General features: G+C 44.2%; 1 protein-coding gene across 7 annotated transcripts in view; it reads right to left on the reverse strand.

The window, feature by feature from the left end:
* vps4a (vacuolar protein sorting 4 homolog A) overlaps positions 1-22872 on the reverse strand; it is a 131591-nt gene that overhangs the window by 15050 nt on the left and 93669 nt on the right. For 5 of the 7 annotated variants that reach the window (XM_077595858.1, XM_077595860.1, XM_077595856.1 and 2 more), the window contains one exon: positions 20496-20636. In XM_077595858.1, the coding sequence (XP_077451984.1) occupies positions 20496-20636 (141 nt within the window). Of the gene's footprint in view, positions 1-1307; positions 4391-20495; positions 20637-22872 lie in introns of those variants that run through there. The other 2 variants (XM_077595855.1, XM_077595854.1) reach the window with 2 other exon arrangements.

Below are 22872 nucleotides of genomic sequence, written 5' to 3' on the forward strand. Positions count from 1 at the left end.
GCCTGTCCTGTCATATTTCCGGCATAGTCCGTTTTGAAAATGGCATTAAATCAACACAACAATATACTATTTGCTTGTTGAGCTAAGTTAGCGCGCTGAAAGTGCCCCACACACCATTTTCCCGGCTGTAACAGGCTTGCTAGCTTCGGAGTTGACCGCCCTTTCTTAATGATGTCCATTTTTTTCCTGAAAAAGTCCGTCTAGAAAATAGCTTTGTGAGCAAACAGAATCTATTTGTTTTTGCTTCTGTCGGCCATAGTGGGTGGAGTTTGCGATCTCGGCTGCCTCGGTACTGCTTTGGCCCGCCTACTAGCCATAGTTTGTGAAAGCAATGACATGTCCCAGCCAGCAAAATGCTAACGCCTATGAAAAATCATTGTGGGGTTGCCAACTCGAAATCTGATTGGTTAAAAGCAACAGTCTAGTTTAATGCAGCAGAGCCCGCAAGAACTGATTGTGCAGGCTTTGAGGCAGATCTGATCTGGCAACAAATTATGGCTGAAATGTGATTGGTTAAATGCTTCAATATGAAAACACACATCTGGAAGCAGTGCAACCAGGGGGAAAAGCAATGAAAGGAAGCTAACAGAACATTTGGAATAATAAGTACGTATTGATGGACAAAATATAATATGATTCAGATATTTCTTAGGCCAGCAGAGAAGGCCTTGAAGGCCCTGACGGCCCGCCACTGGTATATACACATACACACTTACATACACACACATATATATATATATATACGTATACATATATATATATACACACACATACACGCACACACATATAGTTCAGTCTAGCTTTGAATGCTCTGTTGACGCCAATCTAGCGGCTGGAGTTCTTTTGTCAATCCACCCGGAATGACGGCGAGCACCAAATTAGTGTGCTCGCCGTCATACTGGGTGTATTGACAAAAGAACTACATATCCCGGCATGTACCGCGCACGGGGGAAAATGAAGTCGCAGGCTGCTTTCCGTAGTTACGAGACCTGCAGAGGATGGTGTACCCTATCGACTGATTTATTATATTTTATCGTGATAACAATTTTAATATTGGTCCATATATAAGGCGCACTGGATTATAAGACGCCCTGTCTATTTTGGAGAAAAATTAAGACTTTTAAGTGTGCCTTATAGTCGTGAAAATACGGAAATTGGAATACTGCAAAAGAAATTTGGTATCATTGGAAAGCTCTGAATGTTAGGTGTTTCCCAATGACAAGCATCGAACACGTGACTTATTGACCCAATTGGCTTAAATGTGCACACCAATTTTGCCAACCTCAACACAACAATCACAAAAAATGTCCACGTCATTGATATAAATCTTTATTAATTCCCCATAAATTAGTGATGTTCACATGACCGGGTATAATGACCATTATTTTAGACCTCCATATAAGTACATTAACACTTGAGAATAGTTTCTCTTCCGATCTTGTATCCTTGGCAGGTACGGTATGTTCCTTGTAACAGCAAAGGCTAAATCTTAAGTCAGTCAATTCATGGTGGCTGACAACTGAATAAATGAAGTTGAAAACATTTGCATTTAGTCCAGTACTGTGACATGACAAGTTTTCACCAAGAAAGGATGGACTAGACACTAGATTTTCCACCATGACTCAACAGTTAATTCTGCAGTACTAATTAGGTGAGATAAAATACTGTTACAATTGCATGTAAAGTATTGAGTAGAAAGAGCAGCAGAAACAACCCTCTCCCCCTTCACACAGCCAAAAAATAAAACCAAATGGTAAAATGATCAGAATGGCAGAGGTGTTTTGGGGAACAGTTGACCTACTTAAGGTCAGGTAAAGAGGTGAGGTAGGCTGGTGGCGTTTACTCAGCCCTCCATCCCAAAGTCTTCTGTGAACTTCTTGACCTTGAGGAGATCATCAGTGTTGACTGTTGGCCGAGTAGTGGAAAGAGATCGCAGCATGTCTGACTATGTGGGGGGGGAAATTCACACCAAGTTGGGTCAAATTGTCAGAGCACTTAATTTTTGTACATGGATTTTTTCAGGTTTTAGGCCAGGTACATTTTAATGATTATTCATATTTTGTCAATGTTATATTATTGCAATTAATTTATGATTTTTATATCATTTGGGATAAATTGAGACATTTTCATATTCACATAAGTGAAATACATATCGATTAAAAAGTGTGTCCCTACAAAGGAGCGTGTTTCATGTTACATGCAAACTGGCATTTTTATTGTTTTGTTGTAATCAATTTGACTTTTTGTTTAAATTTCTTTATATGAGTTATTACATTACATCAGTATTTACAAGCAGCAGGTTGGAAAAAATGCCTATGAAAATATTTCATATTTAAACAAATAATTGTTAAAGTGATCCCTGCTGGTACCTCCTCCAGAAATGCTGTGTTTACAAATATCCAATACTATGATTAGTTTCTAAAGTGAAGTAGTCCTGACTCAGTCAACATCTTGGGACAACATTCAATACTGTCTGAGACTGACTCCAAAAACAGTCTTATCAGGTGCCAAAAGGATTGGGACATCGCTTGTTTCCATTAATGTTCTTTCTTTACTGTTACTGATTTACACAAAAACTGTCAATGTCAATTGAAATTGAAGCGAAGAGTCCAGTCAGGTTTCTATGACTTCACGTCCCCGCGCCAGGCAACTTGGCCTTAATATTTAAGTTTATAATATAAAGCTATGGCAGAACATGCTATCTTCTATGCCATAGAATCTATGGATATGATGACAAATAAATACATGTCCGTTACTAATCAGTTTGGAATACGATAAATAGAAAAAAAGTACCTAGGTAGTTATTTTTTAAGAGAGAATGTGTATCCAGGACCGTTTGGAGCAAAGGTACTTCTTTTTTCAGCTGAGAAACAAAAATTTGACCTCAAACGCAAAGATGAAAGGCAACTCATATTTATTTTATTTGAAGATAATCAAACAAAATGTAAAAACACAAAACAGCTCATGAATTGTTAGGTTGAAGCTAATCGAACAATTAATTTGACATCATCATCACCTAACGCTTCTCTGGGGTCGGGTCGCCGGGGCAGCAGCTTCAGCAGGGAACCCTAGACTTCCGACTACACAGCTAATTCATCCAGCTTTGCTGGTAGGATCCCAAGGTGGTCCCACCCCAGCCAGGAGACATTGTCTCCCTACGGCCCCGTGGCCTCCTCACGATGGGACATGCTTCGAAACGGATACAACTTAATGCGTGGACAAGAATCTGACACCGGTCATAGAGGGACTGTACCCCATGTATAAGGGATTTCGGTATCTGATAAACCCGGAGTGCCCCCGACAAGACTTCTCGGGGAGCACGGTTGAACGCCTTCTCCAAATCCACAAAGCACATGTAGATTGGTTGGACAAAAACCACCCATCCACCCAAAGGCAGAGGGATGCTGCCCTCTTGTGTACAGTGGTGAACCCCAATATAAGGGCACCGAGCCGGGGGGCAATGACTATGCCTCCAGCTGGTTGTTGCCTCTCACCGTGGGCGACTCCAGAGTGGATGAGTGTCCACCTTCCTCGACAGAAGTAGTACCAGAGTCCGAGCTGTACTTCTCAACCTCATGCACCCAACAGACCAGAGGTGACATTCCACATTCCAAGAGCCATTGTATCCGGGGATTGGACCGCCAAGGATCCCTCCTTTGGCTGCCGCCCAACTCATCGCACCCGACCACGTAGCCTCTTCAGATTGTGCGGTCGGCATCGTGCCCCACCCTAAAGGCCTGGATCCAGAGTGGGGCCCCGCTCACCTGGGTCCAGGCGAGGGAAAACATAGTTCGCTATTCTTATTCATCATAAGAGGTCTTCTGATTCATTCTTTGTCTGGTTGTTACTTCAGACCAGTTTGTCATGGGTAACCTTACCATGGGCACAAGGCCCCAGACAATATAGCTCCAAGAATCATTGGGATACAAAACGGAATATGTTTTTTGGTAAATCCTCCAATATCAGTCCCCGGTCTTATACAGGTTATTGACCAATATGTTGCTTTTTCTGGATATTGAGTTAATTTCACCAAATCAGAGTCAATGCGTCTAGGTCAAATCAAAATCAAAAGCCTTTATTGTCATCATACACAGCTGGGTATAACGAAATTGGTGGTGCTACTCCACAAAGTGCATTTCCCAGTAAAAAAGGCTAGGTAAATTCTAAGCAGCTAGAACAGGTTGTGACCAGGGTGGTATTGGTCCCTGACAATGTTCCTAGCTCTGCTGAGGTAGCGAGGGCTGGCAATGTCATCCAGTGAGGGCAGAGAGCAGCCGATGATCTTCTGGGCAGTGTTGATCACTCTCTGCATGGCCTTTCCGTCTGCTGCCGTGCTTCCAGCGTGCACCACACTGTGATGCAGTATGCCAGGATGCTGTCCACAGTGGCTCTATAAAAGGTTACCAGAAGCTTAGTGTCCAAGTTGTTCCTCCTGAGTACCCTCAGGAAATTGAGTCGTTTCTGGGCCTTCTTCACCACTGCCGTGGTGTTGGCAGACCAAGAGAGTTGGTACGTGACGTGGACCCGCAGGAATTTGAAGGGCTGGACCCTGTCTACGCATACTCCATTTATGAGTGGGGCTAGATCTGTGCTGCGTTTGCGAAAATCCAGGATTATTTCTTTAGTTTTCATGGTGTTTAGTGTGAGATTGTTCACCAAACACCACGAAGATAGTTTGTTGACCTCATCTCTGTAAGCAGACTCATCCCCCCTGAGATGAGTCGCGACCACAGTGGTGTCATCGGCAAATTTGGTGATGGCGTTAGACTGGTGGGTCGGTGTATAGTCGTATGTGTACAGGGAGTACAGAAGAGGACTCAGTACACAGCCTTGAGGGGAGCCAGTGCTCAGTGTAATGGAGGAAGAGAGGTGGAGACCAAGTCTAACAGTTTGTGGACGGTTGCGGACGGCAAAGCAATGTTCTTGCGGTGGTTTTAATATATTATCGATTTTCTTTGCTGTTGAGAGACCATGATCTTGAAACTCCATATTAACATTTATGACGGTAGCTTGCAAACGTGTGTCGAATTTGGTGCGTATCGAACAATTTTTTCGGAAACCCGATTTTTTCGATGATCGATTTTCGATATTTATCTGGGGTGTTTTGACAAAAACCATAGTCTGTGTTACTCCCAGACACTTAAAGTATAACTGTGTCAATTTTCATGAAAATCGGTTCAGCCGTATCAAGAGTCCATAGAGCTTGAACAGATACAACATTCTTCACCAACGCCAGATCCATCACCCACAAAATGGACGGTTTGGAACTTCAGCTTGCTACCAACAGCTTTGTCAGGAACTGCAACATTATTTTCATCACGGAAACGTGGCTACACCCGCAAATCCCCGACGCTGCGGTATCACTAGCTAGCCGGACGCTATTCCGAAATGATCGTTCAAAGAATCAGGGAAAAGCAAGGGGAGGGGGGACTTTGCGTGTATATACACAATGATTGGTGCTGGAACAGTAGGATCATTAACACACTGCTCCCCAGATTTAGAGCTCTTGGCAGTAGGGTGCAGTCCCTTCTATCTACCTAGAGAGCTAACGATTGTCATTGTAATGGCTGTTACATCCCACCGGATGCTAACGTTAGCACGGCACTTAGCCTCCTGCTAGCGACTGTAAACAAACAGCATCTTGACCACACCGATGGAGTCCATGCTGTCGCAGGTGACTTCAAAAAAACACATTTAAAGACTGTTCTGTCTAAGTTTATCCAGTACGTGAAGTGTCACATCAGAGGAGATAAAACTCTAGACCAGGGGTCTCAAACTCAATTTACCTGGGGGCCGCTAGAGGCCAAGTCTGGGTGAGACTGGGCCGCATCAGGATTTCCACAAGAAAAGCGCTGATAAAACATTCCAACGTTATCAAATATCTTAATTTTTTTACAAAAAATAATGAATTAGATAAATTAACTTAAAGATGAATAAAAAATCAATCAATCAGTAATACAAAAATAAAATAATAATAATGAGAGATATACACTGGCTGCCAAAGTAGAGAAAATGAATTATTTTTATTCCGTTTCAAATGTCTGTATTAACAGCTCTTTAACCTTTAACTTTCTGAACTTGAATGGAACATTGAATATGAAATATTCTGAACACGGCTTCTCTTGCCTACTCCTTGCTGAGACCTGGCAGCGCTTCTTCTCACATAGCTGAGTCACATTTGGCTTGAGGGAGGAAGCAGTGGAGACCCTCAGTAGAGCTTGAAGATGCTCATCAGTAAGTCTGGACCTGTACTTGGACTTATTGAAGTTCAAGGTGGAGAAGAGCTTCTCACACAAGTATGTGCTCCCAAAAAGGCACATGGTCCGCTTGAACATTCGGGAAAGTTCAGGGAAGCTGGGGGTCAACTCTCTCAAAAATTGCCCAAGCTTGTCTGCTTCTCCACTCACCTCCCTGAACTTGGCTTTGAGTGCAGAGTTGCACTGCAGGTCAATGAGCTCCATTTGAAGCTCAGGAGGGGCATCTTGCACATCAAAGGAGAAGGGGTCCGCAAAAATTTGAAATGTGGCTTTGTGTGTCTTGAAGTCTGCAAATCTGTGATCAAATTCCTCCTGTAGCTTCGAAATGGCCTCAACATACTTCTCACCACTGAATGGTGTGCCTGCATCCACGAGAGCCTTGCATGCTGGGAAATGGCAAAGGTTTGTCTGAGAGAGCTGGGCTTTCCATAACACAAGTTTAGTGCAGAATGCTCTCACGTTGTCATAGGCAGCACTGACAAGTTGCCCCTGGCCTTGTAGCTTCTTGTTCAGTACATTAAGCTCATGTGTGATATCAACAAGAAAAGCCAAGTCCATGAGCCATTTGGGATCACTTAGCACAGGAACAGCAACCCCGTCTATCTCCATGAAGTCTTTTACTTCTGCTCTCAACTCAAAAAATCTCTTCAACACGTTTCCCCTGCTGAGCCAACGTACCTCAGTGAAGTAGAGCACATCCCCATATTCTGACTCCATTTCCTCTAAAATAGCACGGAACCTTCTGTGCTTTAAGCCCCTGGATCTGATTTGGTTGATGCATTTCACAACGACAGACATCACATTGTCAAACTTCAGGCATCTGCTGCAAAGGGCCTGCTGATGTATAATGCAGTGCAGAGCTATGGTCTCCTCCACACCCTCCTCTTCCAGTTTTTTTTGAACAAGTGCTACCAGTCCATTCTTCCTCCCTGTCATCGATGGGGCTCCATCGGTTGTTATTCCAACAAAGCTCTTCCATGGCAAACCGGCATTCTTAATGGCATCACACAGCTGGTGAAATATTTCCTTAGCGGTGGTCTGGCCATGCATTGGAATTACTGTGAGCAACTCCTCCATTACTTTAAAATTGTCATCAACACCACGGACATATATTGCGAGCTGGGCATTGTCTGTGGTCTCATCAAGAGGCACTGAATATACACTGAAACATTGTGCTTTCTCACACAGTTGATCATAAATGTCACTTGACAGGTGAGAAATGCGCTCTGCCACGGTGTTGGCAGAAAGGCTGATGTGGTTGAACAGACTTTTCTTTTCTGGACAGACAATATGTGCAGCCTGTAATATGCACTTTTTGATAAATTCACCTTCTGTAAATGGCTTTCCTGCTTTAGCAATCAACTCACAAACGGCGTAGCTAGCTTCGACTGCTGCATTACTGTCTTTGGTAGCCTTCTTGAAGAAATCCTGTTGCCTCAGAAGACATGTTTTAAGACTGGCAACCTGGTTGGCTCTCTCATCTCCCTGGTATTTTTCGTACTCCTCAGCATGTCTCGTAGTATAATGACGTTTCAAATTGTATTCCTGTTATGATCGGGGGGTGGAAGACCCCAAAGCAGGCGAGGGCTGTGAGTCTGGTTCTCGAATCTTTATTAGAATGATCCAAGTGGAAGGCCAGGCACCTGAGGGGATGGCGTCGGCGCGTCGTTAGTCGTATCCGTGGTCGTCGTCGTGGAGGCCGAGGGTAGTCGGAATCCTCACTGTGAGCAGATCAGACGATCCCGCAGCGTGGTCCTGTTCCAGGTGGCCTTAAATACTCCTCACTGGCTAATGACTCACACCTGGCAGCCCTCGAGTCATTAGAGGCAGGGCCTGTGGTTGGGTGGCGGGCGCAACCAGCCACCAATCTCGTCTGGGGCCTGACAGTACCTCCCCCCCTACGCGGGCCACCTGGCCCGCGACGAAGGGCCCCCGGGTGTTCCCGGTGGAAGTCCCTGATGAGGTCCCCGGCGAGGATGTGGCGGGCAGGAACCCAGCTGCGCTCCTCAGGACCGTACCCCTTCCAGTCCACCAGGTAGTGCAGGCCGCGACCCCGGCGGCGGACGTCCAAAAGGCGTTCTACCAGAAACGCCGGGCCCCCCTCGATCATCAGCGGAGGGCTTCACGGCTTCTCCTCCGCCCAGCTGATTGGAGGAATGAATGAGTGAGTGAACGAGGCACTGGACAGCCCGGCCGATGTCCCGCCCTCCAGAGCCGTATACCTCACCGTGATTGGTTCATTCAGCTCCGAACACAACAAGTGTCATTCATATCAATCTTACGGGCCGCACGAACATTAATCTTTCATATTAAGACGGGGGCCGCAAATTATCGTCCCGAGGGCCGCAGTTGGCCCGCTGGCCGCGAGTTTGAGACCCCTGCTCTAGACCATGTTTATTCTAACATCAAACATGCTTATAGAGCCACATCCCTCCCTCACCTTGCTGGATCCGACCATCTCTGCCTGTCCCTCTCACTCACTCATACACCCCACTCCGGAGGCTAACAAGACCACAAATAAAGATAATAAAAACATGACCTGAGGACGCCCTTTCTCAATTGCAGGACTGTTTTTCCCACACCATTTGGGAACTTTTTGAACACCACAACCTCCAGGACTACACGGACACTGTCACTGTTAAAACACTTTTTTCCAAGATGGCACCGTTCACGCGGCAGCCAGTGGCAGTAGCTCTGTACACTTATGTTTTTTGTGTTTTACAGCTTTTCTATCTTTTTTAATTACATTTTAATATTTCTTAATACATTCCTTTTTACTTTACTTGGTACTTTAATGTTTTACAACTTTCCTTTTTTTGTTAGCATGGCTTCTTTGGGCTACTTCTTTTTTGGAACCATTCAGCAAAGCCTACGCTGTCACACACATGGGACTAGCTGTTACAATATGCAGCAGGAGCAACACCTCGGTGCCGCCGGAGATTCGGAGCTGGACAAAAGTGCCGGGAGAAGAGGCAACGCTTCTGACCAACCATTCCATCATGGGATAAGATGGAAGAGCTGTCGGTGCTTACCAGCAACGGAGTCGAGGGGCTCTACTCTGCTACTGTTGTCTTCAGCTCTAGACTACTGAGGAACTGTGTGGATAAGCTTGGAAGAGTGACTCTGCATATTCTCTACCTCGGTCACAGTCTGCAGAAGAACAGCAGCTTGACCACCCCGATGGAGTCTTTATTGTCGCTGGTGACTTCAACAAAGCATGTTTAAAGACTGTTCTGCCTAAGTTTACCCAGTACGTGAAGTGTGACACCAGAGGAGATAAAACTCTAGACCATGTTTATTCCAACATCAAACATGCTTATAGAGCCACACCCCTCCCTCAACTTGCTGGATCCGACCATCTCTGGCTGAAACCAAAGATGTGGCAGGGAATAAGACACATTATCAATTACAATGACAATAATGTGTCTGTTAACGCAGATGCCTCACGAGCAGAGGAACTGAACCGTTTCTTTGCCCGCTTTGAGACTAATAAATCAGACCCAGTCTCAACACATCCACCACCCTGCAGCAGTACACTGAAGCTTCAGGAACATGAAGTGAGACAGGTAATGCGGACTGAACACCAGGAAGGCTGCTGGCCCCGACGGAGTACCTGGGAAGGTGCTCATTGCCTGTGCTGACCAGCTGGCTGGTGTTTTCACAAAAAAATTCAATTGTTCCCTGCAACAATCCATCATTAAATTCTGCCTGAAATCTGCCACCATTATCCCTGTCCCTAAAAAGCCAACCATTGACAGCCTGAATGACAATAGGCCTGTTGCACTCATGCCTGTGATCATGAAGTACTTTGAAAAGTTGGTCGCCCGCCATATCAGAGATACAATCCCTCCCTCAGTTGACCCTCACCAGTTTGCTTATAGAGCAAATAGGTCCACTAAGGACACCATCGCCGTAGCACTACACACAGCACTGAGCCACCTGGAGCACCATGGGAACTACGTGGGGACTGGCTCCCCTCAAGGCTGTGTACTGAGTCCGCTTCTGTACTCCCTGTACACATACGACTGTACACCGACCCAGCAGTCTAACTCCATCATCAAATTTGCCGATGACACCACCGTGGTCGGACTCATCTCAGGAGGGGATGAGTCGAACTACAGAGATGAGGTCAACAAACTGTCTTCGTGGTGCTTGGTGAACAATCTCACACTGAACACCACGAAAACTAAAGAAATAATCCTGGACTTTCGCAAACACAGCACAGATCTGGCCCCACTCCTCATAAATGGAGTATGTGTAGTCAGGGCCCAGTCCTTCAATTTCCTGGGGGTCCACGTCACGGACAAGCTCTCCTGGTCTACCAACACCACGGCAGTGGTGAAGAAGGCCCAGAAATGACTATTCCCTGAGGTTACTCAGGAGGAACAACTTGGACACTAAGCTTCTGGTAACCTTCTATAGAGCCACTGTGGAGAGCATCCTGGCATACAGCATTACAGTGTGGTACGCTGGAAGCACGGCAGCAGACAAAAAGGCCATGCAGAGAGTGATCAACACTGCCCAGAAGATCGTTGGCTGCTCTCTGCCCTCACTGGAAGACATTGCCAGCCCTCGCTACCTCAGCAGAGCCGGGAACATTATCAGGGACCCATGCAATGGCTATAGCATCCTCAGTGGACCTGTTTGCTCTATTAGCAAACTGGTGAGGGTCAACTGAGGGAGGGATTGTATTCCTGATATGGCGGGCTACCAACTTTTCGAAACACATTACTGTTATATCTCCCTGTTGAACCTTAGCGTACTTTGACTTAGCTGAGTGTCATGTGATGTGAAACTCCGCCCTTTGACATGCCCTGGTGGCTTGACCCGGATTTGAATGGTTCATCCATAAAAACGTGGGACAGGTGACAGTGTGGGAAGGCAAACAGTTTACAACCGCATATTTTATCGCATATTTTATCGCATACTTTATTGACCTGAATTACTCACGTAGTTTGCTTTGGTTTATTCTTCGATTATTATTTGAAAGTCAACCGGATTGTTTAACAAATACTTGTGGATTTTAATTTGGACAACTCTTCGTGCATGCTTTTATGTAATGCACGTCGAAAGCTCAAACATCTGCCTGGCGTGTCGACAGGCTATAGCAAGGGTCGGGAATCTTTTTGACATAGAGAGCCATGAACAATTCTTATTTTCAAATTGTATTCCTTGAGAGACATTCCGAATTTAAGAGTAAAAATGTGAAAATTAGATGTGATTTTTCTTTTTTGGGTCATTTTACCACTTTTAAAGTACAATTCTTTTGACAACACTGTTACTTAGTTGTTAATCAATGAAAATATACATGCAGAAAAGTTTAATGAAAAGAAAAAGATGATTGAAGTTTGAGGTAGTGTCAGCGCCATAGTGCCGACGTGACGCTCCTATTGGTGCATCCGGGACTCGGCTCTGTCACCAGCGGTTTAAATACATATTTTACCTCACAAGTTAGCGAAGAGCCACATGCACCCATCAGAAGAGCCACATATGGCTCCCGAGCCATAGGTTCCCTACCCCTGGGCTATAGGAACATTAAGCTTGAAATCGCCACAATAGTGACGCTCCTATTAGTGCGTTCGGGACTCAGCTCTCTCACCAGTGATTTCCATATTTGACCTCACAGGTTAGTGGAGACCCATATGCACCCATAGAAAGAGCCACATATGGATCCCGAGCCTCAGGTCCTACTCTACTAGTAGACACTTCCACCCAGCTCACCAACTACAATCATTTCTCCATTCACATCAAAAATGTATTAATCTCTTCCTCAACGCAGGCCACCGTATTTACTCTCATATAAGCCGCACCCTTAAAATTGTCGAGTTTTATCATTTCTCGCGTATAGGCACCCCCTGATTCACAATGTTCACCTCCATATTCATGGTTTTATTAGGGAGTACATATGTTACTTTGAAGGGGAAAATCTTAAGAAAAATCAACGCATGTGGTATTTCTGAGATACTGTATGAATCGAAAGCACATCATCTCATCTAATCAAATTTTCTGAACGGCTTCATCCTCATTAGGGTCGTGGGGGGTGCTGGAGCCTATCCCAGCTGAATTCGGGCCAGAGGCGGGGGACACCCTGAATCAGTGGCCAGTCGATCGCAGGGCACAAGGAGACGGACAACCATGCACACACACCCATACTTAGGGGCAATTTAGAGTGTCCAATCAGCCTACCATGCATGTTTTTGGAATGTGGGAGGAAACCGAAGTAGCCGGAGGAAACCCACGCAGGCTCTTGGAGAATATGCAAACTCCACACAGGTGGACGTGACCTGGATTTGAACCCAGTACCCCAGAGCTGTGAGGCCGACGCACTAACCACTCACACCACCGGACCGCCTGAAAAGCACATCATTAGGGTCAATATCAAGGAAGTTAATATGCCTGTCTTTGTAAATGCAACATATTAAATTATTCAATTTGAAAAAAGAAATAAGACTATCTTGATGACAACCTGATGCTTTCTAATTACAGAAATTACAAAATTCTTACCAGAAGTTTAAGATGTTGTGGCAGCCATATTGCTTCTGTCAAAATATCTCAATTATTTCGATGGTTCATATTACTCCAATAGTTGTCACTTTCGAACAAGAAATAAAACGAAAAAAAATCAAGGTGGAATTTTGTTTTATTTCATAATCTCAAATGTACAATCATTTCCAATGTGTTCTAAAACCGTAAGGGTGCTCCTCCCGAGACAAATTCAAAAAGCAAGTAACGTTAGGACAACCAGGAAGTCTGTCCGTAGCAGTAGTGTTCACCAAGCCTCTGGGTGCAATAATAGCATGGGATACACACGTGTGCGGTCGATTGGTCGCCGGTCTTTTGGTCGCGGTCTTTAGGTCGCCCGGAAGTTTGGTGGTCGTCTTTTGGGTCGCCGGTCTTTTTTGTCGCTGGTCTTTTGGTCGCCTGATCAGCTGCTGTCATCTACTGTCAATTTATTAAATAGCAGATGGTGTTTTTATTGAAGCAGTCCAAGTCATTCTCTCTGGGAGAACTTGCAATGTTTAAATACTTTAGATTAGATGGTCATTTTTATCAAACAAATAAAAGTATTAGTACTTTTAGTTAGACAGTATTTAGATCGTTTCAACAGTATTTACTCTAAATACTGTTTAAACGATCTAAATACTGTTGAAACGATCTAAATACAGTTGAAACGATCTAAATACTGTTGAAACGATCTAAATATCTAATATCAAAATATCAATAAGAGCATTCATTTAACACATCGGCTGCTGCCATCGACTGTCATAGGCGTCCAATGAACCTTCTTCATTCTCTCTGGGAGAAATAAGAGCACTCATTTAACACATCAGCTACTGCCATCGACTGTCATTTTAGCTCCAGTATTTGTATTTCATCACTAAGTGCTGAGTTTACCGCATTTTAGTGCATTTTTGGCACTTTTGCGAATGGTCGCATATTGTCGCGTCGACTTTTATCGCTGTCTTTCCCCCGGGAAAATCCCCCCCAGAGCCCGGTAGTCATGTCTGATAAGCTCCGGTATTTGTATTTCATCAATAAGTGCGAATTTTGCGCCGTTTTAGTGAAAATTAGGCCCTTTTGCAAATGGTCGTCGCATTTGGTCGCTCCGACTTTTATCGCTGTCTTTCCCCCGGGAAAATCACCCCTAGAGCCCGGTAGTCATGTATGATAAGCTCCGGTATTTGTATTTCATCAATAAGTGTGAATTTTGCCCCGTTTTAGTGAAATTTAGGCCCTTTCGCAATGGTCGTCGCATTTGGTCGCGCCGAGGTTTATAGCTGTATTCCCCCAGGGAAAATCACCCCCATTTAATGTCTGAAAAGCTCCAGTATTTGTATTTAATCATTAATGGCTGTTTTAAAAACTATTACTCCGCTTTTGTGACACTTTTCTGGGCATTCTTAACCATTTTTCTACCTTAAGAGAGATTCTCCCATTCATTCTCCCAGAGAGAATGAAGGTTCATTGGACGCCTATGACAGTCGATGGCAGCAGCTGATGTATTAAATGAGTGCTCTTATTTCTCCCAGAGAGAATGAAGGTTCATTGGACGCCTATGACAGTCGATGGCAGCAGCCGATGTGTTAAATGAGTGCTCTTATTGTTAATTTGATATTAGATATTTAGATCATTACAACAGTATTTAGATCGTTTCAACAGTATTTAGAGTCTAAATACTGTTGAAACGATCTAAAAACTGTCTAACTAAAAGTATACTAATACTTTTATTTGTTTGATAAAAATGACCATCTAATCTAAAGTATTTAAACATTGCAAGTTCTCCCAGAGAGAATGAAGGTTCATTGGACTGCTTCAATAAAAACATCATCTGCTATTTAATAAATTGACAGTAGATGGCAGCAGCCGATCAGGCGACCAAAAGACCGGCGACCCAAAAGACGACGACCAAACTTGCGGGCGACCTAAAGACCGCGACCAAAAGACCGGTGACCAAAAGACCGGCGACCAATCGACCGTGTACCGGATACACATATTACGCAGGTATCAATTTTAACAATCGACCGCAAGACCTTCGATCAACCTTAACAACTATTGGGATGTGATGACATGGTAAACAATACAAACATGTATCTAGGCTACTCACGTCTGGCCAGTCAGAACACGTTTAAGTACGGCAAGATGGCGACGCCGTGAGCGAGCAGTGACAGGCACAAGTGCGTTTTTTTCACGTTTTATGCAATATACGTTTTTTTTTCTTTCTTGAATTTCATTCATAGATGTCAGAATCAATTTTCTTTAGCATTTTATCAGTTTGTCTTTTCTCTATTTTGAAATAAATGACCGTATCGGCTGCATTGTCTTGCATTATGGTGTTTCATCTTTTTTCACAATGCAGTTTTGTGCATGTCGTCTTTTTATGCAGATATAAACCATACCCTCGATTAAGTCATTATTTTTTAGAGACAAATACGGCTTATATGTGAGTAAATACAGTAAGTGTCTGAAAGTCATCCTGGGCAGCAGACTTTCCTTGTGCTTCCTTCGCAGTATATCTCGTCTTTACCCCTCTCTTAACCCCCACAGCTACCACTCTGAACTGCAGTCTAATCACTTCCTGGATTGACAACTGCAATTCACTCATCACACACACCCCTATCACCGATCACATCACTCCCATCCTCCGTTAACTTCACTGGCTTCCAGTCAAACCAAGAACCAAGTACAAGATACTCCTCATTACCTTTAAGGCTATTAATGGTCTGTCTCTATCCTATATTTTTGACCTGATTAGCACTAACACTCTTCCCCAACCACTTCACTCCTCTTTTACCCTCCACCTTTTGTTCCCTGTGCCCAGCTTGCTACCTTTGTTTACATAAACTTCCCAAACTCTGGAACTCCCTAACCCCGAATATCTGCTTCATCACTACCGTTTTACTCTTCAAATCCAGTCTCAAAACATATCTGTTTCAATTATCGTATCCAAAATGATCCACTGTTTGTCTGCGTCTCAATCTCTTTGTAATTTGATTTTGCTTTTAAACTGTGCTTTGTTTATCCTATTTTGTTTTATCTGTTTTCATTTCCAGATGTAAAGTGTCCTTGATGTCTTTAACAGATCTTTGAAATAAAATGTTATATTATCATACCAGTCAACCTCGGCCAATTGCTCCCCTTAATAATGATTGCAATAACCATGTTAAGTGATAATAAACCGATAAATCGTACAAATGCAACGCGGGACATATTAACTCACATAGGGTGCATGTAAAAGTCTAAAATTGTCCCCAAAGTGGACGGGATGCCCAATCAGTCGACGCGCCTTTTGTGTGCACTAAATTCAAAATTCTGTCTGTAGATGTCGCTGTATGACGCTGACATCTTGACTGTCTGGGTACATTGCTTGCTGACACGCTATATTTTTATAGTGAATGGCGGACCTGTGAAAGGGGAATGCGCGTGCGCATATCATGCTTAAAGCATGACAATATTAGCAGTCGACAATGACGTGTTCGTCTGCTACCAGTGACCAAGACGTTCCGGATTAGAGCCAAAATGGATCTGTCCCACACCTGCTGATATGTTACGCCTTGGAGTTCTTCCATATGCCTCCCTGCATCAAGAAGCTGGTAGCACTGTACTTCAGCGACCTGCAGATGAGCTTTGCCCTCCAGGAATTCACCACCGGGTGGCAGCGGTTAGAAGTGGGAATTGCAATGGGGGGCGCCATATCTCCAATCCTCTTTGTGGCAGCCTTTGAGGTAATCCTCGTAGGCGCAAGACAAATGGTTGGAGGAATCCAATTACCATCTGGCCAGAGATTACCCCCATTGAGGAGCTACATGGACGATGTTACCAGCCTCCTTCAGACAGCAGCATGCACATCTCGACTGCTGAAGAGAATGGACAAGTTGACATCGTGGGCCAGGATGAAGATCAAACCCTCCAACTCCCGTAGTCTGTCACTCAGAAGAGGAGTCAGAAACGACAATACCACCTTCATTGTCGGGGGAGAAAGAATCCCCCTCCTCTCTGAGCAACCCATCAAAAGTCTAGGGCGGCAGTACACCGCAGAGCTGTCTGATAAACAGATGGAGAGCACCATCATGAGATAACTTAGTGATGGGCTGACAAGGATTGACCAGAGCCAACCCGGAAAGTTCAAGGTCTGGTGCTACCAGTTCATACTCTACAGAAAGGTAATGTGGCCCTTGAAAATGAGCAAGATCTCCTCATTCACTGTGAGCAAGATGGATGAAAAGCCAATTCATTCATCTGTAAGTGGCTAGGTCTACCATGGTGCCTTTCCGAAACGGGCCTCTTTAGAAGGAATGCATTGCAACTGCCACTGCAGTCTATCAGTCTGGGCTACAGGCAGGAGAAATCTAGGCTGGTTCTCGGGCTAAGAGAGTCCACTGACCAGTCAGTAAAGAATGCCAACATCACGGTTCCCACTGGCCGGAGGTGGAACGCCCAGGCCGAGGTTGACCAAGCCATCAATAGACTGCAGCATCAGGAGATCATGGGCAGAGTTCAGGCAGGAAGAGCATGGCTAGGATGGGGAGAAGTACCGCGATTCTGGTCCAGAGCTAACCGTAAGGAGAGGAAGGAGATTGTGGTGGTGGAGGTGACAAGGATGGGGGAAGAGCGCTACAAGATGAAGGCCGTGTCCCAGGGCCGACAAGGAAGCTGGACAACCTGGGAGGGGGTTGTCAACCGAAACATCAGTTGGTCCAACCTGTGGAAGATCCCGCAGGCAAGGATCAGCTTACTCATTCGCGCAACCTATGACACGCTTCCCTGTCCTCGTAACCTCCACCAATGGTTCGGGAAGGAGGTATGCTACGCACTTTGCAACACTCCCAACGCTAGCCTCCAACACATCTTGTCAGGCTGCAAGACCACACTTTCTCAGGGGCGCTACAGATGGCGCCATGAACAGGTCCTGAGGAAAGATGAAGGCCGTGTCCCAGGGCCGACAAGGAAGCTGGACAACCTGGGAGGGGGGTTGTCAACCGAAACATCAGTTGGTCCAACCTGTGGAAGATCCTGCAGGCAAGGATCAGCTTACTCATTCGCGCAACCTATGACACGCTTCCCTGTCCTCGTAACCTCCACCAATTGTTCGGGAAGGAGGTATGCCTGACCCGGGAATTGACAACAAACCTACGCATGTGTAAACATCAATCATTGGATAAAACGTTACAGGTGAGGTAATATTTTAAAATACGCAACTAAACATTCACGGTGCTCCTGCTTGCCGCACTTGTGGTCATATTGATATGACCGCCTTTTGAGTCTTTAATCTCACTATGTAACAACCTAATTAAAGGAATCCTGTTCTTATTCTAAATCTTGGACTGATGACAGGCAGCTCCGATTCCCCACGGAGATCATCACCACATCACTGCGCCCAGACACTGTGGTATGGTCCTTCAAGGCAAGAGCAGTGCACCTCATAAAACTAACCATCAGAGGAGGAGATTGAGGCCGCCTTCATGCGCAAGAAGGCCAAATACTTGGAGCTGGCAGCTGACTGCCAGGAAATTGGCTGGAAGTGCACTATCTACCCAGTCGAGGTTGGCTGCCCAGGCTACGTCGGGCTGTCAACAACATGCCTCCGAGGGACGCAGGGGTGTCTGGAGGCAGCCTGAGGAAGGCCATAAAAGAGCTGGCAGAGGAGGCGGAGAAAGGCAGCTTTCGGCTCTGGCTTAGGAGGAAGGACAGGAGATGGGGAAACAACAGCTAAACCCACCAATGGCTGCAGGAGACAACAGCTATCATCTGCAGGGGGTGACAGGGATACGTCTCTGTCACTGCTCCGCCACCAGGAGATGTTCCAGAATTAAAGGAGCGAAACATCAATATACGGTGATTTCTGGCTGATGACTCTGCAGCTGACCCATGGGCACTGGAGGAGGTGCGACAGGCTGCAATGCCAAGCAGGGAAAAAAAACACCTACCTGTACATATACAGTGAATAAGCGGACCTGTGAAAGGGGAATGCCTGTGCGTTTGTCTGCTACCAGTGAACAAGACATTCCGGATTAGAGCCAAAATGGGTAAACCAAGATCGGTTTTACAAAAAAAAATCTTTAAAAAAAAATTCCCATACAAAACTACATGGCGTACACAATTTGAAATGATAAAAAAAGTATAAAATACGGGAAAATTGTATACGTTGACAGCACTGTTCCCTCTAAGCTGCGCGCGTGCGCAATTGCGCACTACTCTCGTCTTCTCTGCGCAGCAGCAATCCTATGGCGCGCAGTAAAAAAAAAAAAAAGATTTTTTTTTTTTTTTTTTACCCCTTTCTTCATGATGGCGCCGTTTAAGCGGCAGCCAGTGGCAGTAGCTCTGTCCACTTATGTTTTTCGTGTTTTACATGAAAAATTAGAGGGAACATTGACATGCACCTGCTTGTGCCAGGTGTGATACTGGTGTGCCCATAGCGAGCAATGATGATGTCGTGACCGGATGATTCGCCTAAAGACGTTTCGCCGACGGACGTTTGACAGACGGACAGGTCGCCGAATGAACGTTCGTTCAAACAGCGTTTAATGATTAAATACAAATACTAGTATTTGTTAGTTTAATGATTAAATACAAATACTAGTATTTGTTAGTTTAATGATTAAATACAAATACTAGTATTTGTATTTAATCATTAAACGCTGTTTTCAGCTGGATTTGACCGAATTTGAGAGCATTTTGAGCCGTTTGGCGAATGGACGTATATGGACATTTTTTTGCCTCCATCGCGACATCATCGCGACATTTTACAGAGGAATTCACTTCCCTGGGCTCGGTTCTAATGTCCAAAGAGCTCCAGTATTTGTATTTAATCATTAAACGCTGTTTTCGGCTGGATTTGACCGAATTTGAGAGCATTTTGAGCCGTTTGGCGAATGGACGTATATAGGCGTTTTTTTTGCCTCGATCGCGATATCATCACGACATTTTACCGAGGAATTCACTTCCCTGGGCTCGGTTCTAATGTCCAAAGAGCTCCAGTATTTGTATTTAATCATTAAATGCTGTTTTAGGATGGATTTGACCCGATTGCTGTCATTTTTCGGCTCGGTTCTGCTACAATCTGCCCGCCCAAGAGTGCTTATTCCCGGGCTGCCATTGATGGTAGACTAACATTGATTTTTACTATAATTTGGACAACACCGGCGGCGGGCCGGATTAAAAATCCTAACTGGCCGTATATGGCCCGCGGGCCGAGGTTGAAAAACTTGTACACACACGATCCGGGGGCGGGGCGAGCGCGCGAATCCCGTTTCGGCGAAACCTCCGTTCGGCCGAATGAACGTTCGGCGGAACGTCCATTCGGCGACCTGCCCGTCTGTCAAACGTCCGTCGGCGAAACGTCTTAAGGCGAATCATCCGAGTACCGATGATGTCGCTCACACTGGTACTCAGTGCGCTCAGGGAGGTTGACTTTCTGCTCAGACCAACGGAAAATTAAAGGGAACATTGGTTGACAGGTATGTATTATTATTTTGTGCATGCGAAAATTATTTTAGGCTATTTCAGAAAATTGTTGCAAAAACTTAATTTTCATATTACTCCACAGTCATACTTTGTTTAGTGTAATCTTAGATATTCATTTAAGAAAGATGAAATCAATAAAATTATAGCGCTGATGTAATAACATGTTGTGAACTCAAAAGGCGCCATCTTTAATCTCACTATGTAACAACCTAATTAAAGGAATCCTGTTCTTATTCTAAATCTTGGACTGATTCCTATAATATGTAATATGATCACCATGCAGACGATAGGCTCCAAAAGCTTATCACTCGGCACATCCATCCAGGTCATTTCTCGGGCAGCAGGGTCACCCGGCGAACAAGGTGTCAATAGGTCGTCCACCATAAGACGGTTGTTGCTGCGGGACGGTCCAGAGATCTGAAAATGTGGAAACAGTTTGAATTCTATTGTGTAACATCTAGAAAGAAAATATATGATTGCAGAAAGGACAGTTCAAATCAAGGAGATCATATGTTCTTGAGGCATTATGAAGGCGTATTCATGCCAGGAAAGTCAATAGTTTGGACTGGACTCTTTTTGGTCCGGTGAATATTCACACTTCCGTATTTACAAGAGACCCGGGATTTGACAACAAACCTACGCTGTGTAAACATCAATCATTGGATAAAACGTTACAGGTGAGGTAATATTTTAAAATACGCAACTAAACATTCACGGAGCTCCTGCTTGCCGCACTTGTGGTCATATTGATATGATTCATCCAACTACAATGGCACCTCTATTTACATATTTAATTCGTTCCAGAAGTGGTTTCGTTAGTAGTCATATTTTACATTGAATTAGCATTAGTATTAGAATACTACCCCCTAATCCCTTTGAAAATTATGAAGTTATATCAATTTGGTAGTAGATATTTTGATTGCCTTGTGAAAATATTCACCCCCTTTGAACTTTTCAACCTTTAAGACACATTTCATATATATATATATATATATATATATATATATATATATATATATATATATATATATATATATATATGTATATATGTATATGTATATATGGATATATGTATATATGTATATATGTACATATGTGCACACGCGCACACGAGAAAATTGGTCAGGAGGGTGAAGATTCAACCGAGAATCACCAAAAAGCAGATCTGCCAAGAATTAGAAGCTGCTGGAACACAGGTGTCAGTGTCCACAGTCAAGCGTGTTTTGCATCTCCATGGACTGAGAGGCTGCCATGCAAGAAGGAAGCCCTTGCTCCAAAAGCGGCACCTTAAGGCTCGACTGAAGTTTGCTGCTGATCACATGGACAAAGATAAGACCTTCTGGAGCAAAGTTCTGTGGTCAGACAGGACAAAAATCGAGCTGTTTGGCCACAATGCCAAGCAATATGTTTGGAGGAGAAAAAGTGAGGCCATTAACCCAAGTGCACCATGTCTACCGTCAAGCACGGTGGTGGTAGTATTATGCTGTGGGGCTGTTTTGCTTTCAATGGAACTGGTGCTTTACAGAGAGTGAATGGGATAATGAAGAAGGAGGATTACCTTCAAATTATTCAAGATAACCTAAAGTCATCAACCCGAAGATTGGGTCTTGGGCGCAGTTGGGTGTTCCAACAGGACAATGACCCCAAACACACAACAAAAGTGGTAATGGAATGGCTAAATCAGGCTAGAATTAAGGTTTTTGAATGGCGTTCCCAAAGTCCTGACTTAAACCCCATTGAGAACTTGTGGACAATGCTGAAGAAACAAGTCCATGTCAGAAAGCCATCAAATTTAACTGAACTGCACCAATTTTGTCAAGAGGAGTGGTCAAAGATTCAACCAGAAGCTTGCCAGAAGCTTGTGGTTGGCTACCAAAAGCGCCTAATTGAAGTGAAAATGGCCAAGGGACATCTTACCAAATATTAGCGCTGCTGTATGTATATTTTTGGCCCCGCAGATTTGATCACTTTTTTTCCTGTTCACCCATAATAAAGTAATAAAAGAACCAAACTTCATGAATGTTTTTTGTGACAAAGAAGTATCTGTTCCAATCACTATCAGAGAAAAATCAGAGTTGTAGAAATAACTAGAAACTCAAGAGAGCCATGACATTATGTTCTTCACAAGTGTATGTAAACTTTTGACCACAACTGTATGTATATGTATATATACAGTTGTGGTCAAATTTTACATACAGAACAGAAACAGAACAACAGAAAAAAATGATCAAATCTGCTGGTGTTAGGGTTATTAGTCTTACATTATTATATATTTGCTCGCAATGAAGAACGCTTTGCTTTACTTAGCTTATTAGTCTTACATTATTATATATCTGCTCGCAGTGACGAACGCTTTGCTTTACTTAGCTTCTATTAACATTAGAAAAGTATAGTACATCTGCTTGCAACCATGTAAATGCTTGCTCCTGAGTTAGACTAAACAACAGGAAGGTCAATCCTCTTGGACAGCTGGAATATGGAGAAGATCCGTTGGCACTACCTTCATCTGTTTTGAGAACTAAACCTTCTATTGTAACTTGGGTCATTGACTATCGACTTCTCATGCCTGGTTTACACTCCTCCCTTGAGCTGAGATGTCTATTGTAACTAGGGTCCTTGAAGCTGATAAACAAGAAAAAGATGCGTCTCATGC

The sequence above is a fragment of the Stigmatopora argus genome, chromosome 3, assembly GCF_051989625.1.
Source record: "Stigmatopora argus isolate UIUO_Sarg chromosome 3, RoL_Sarg_1.0, whole genome shotgun sequence".
Classification (NCBI taxonomy): Eukaryota; Metazoa; Chordata; class Actinopteri; order Syngnathiformes; family Syngnathidae; genus Stigmatopora; species Stigmatopora argus.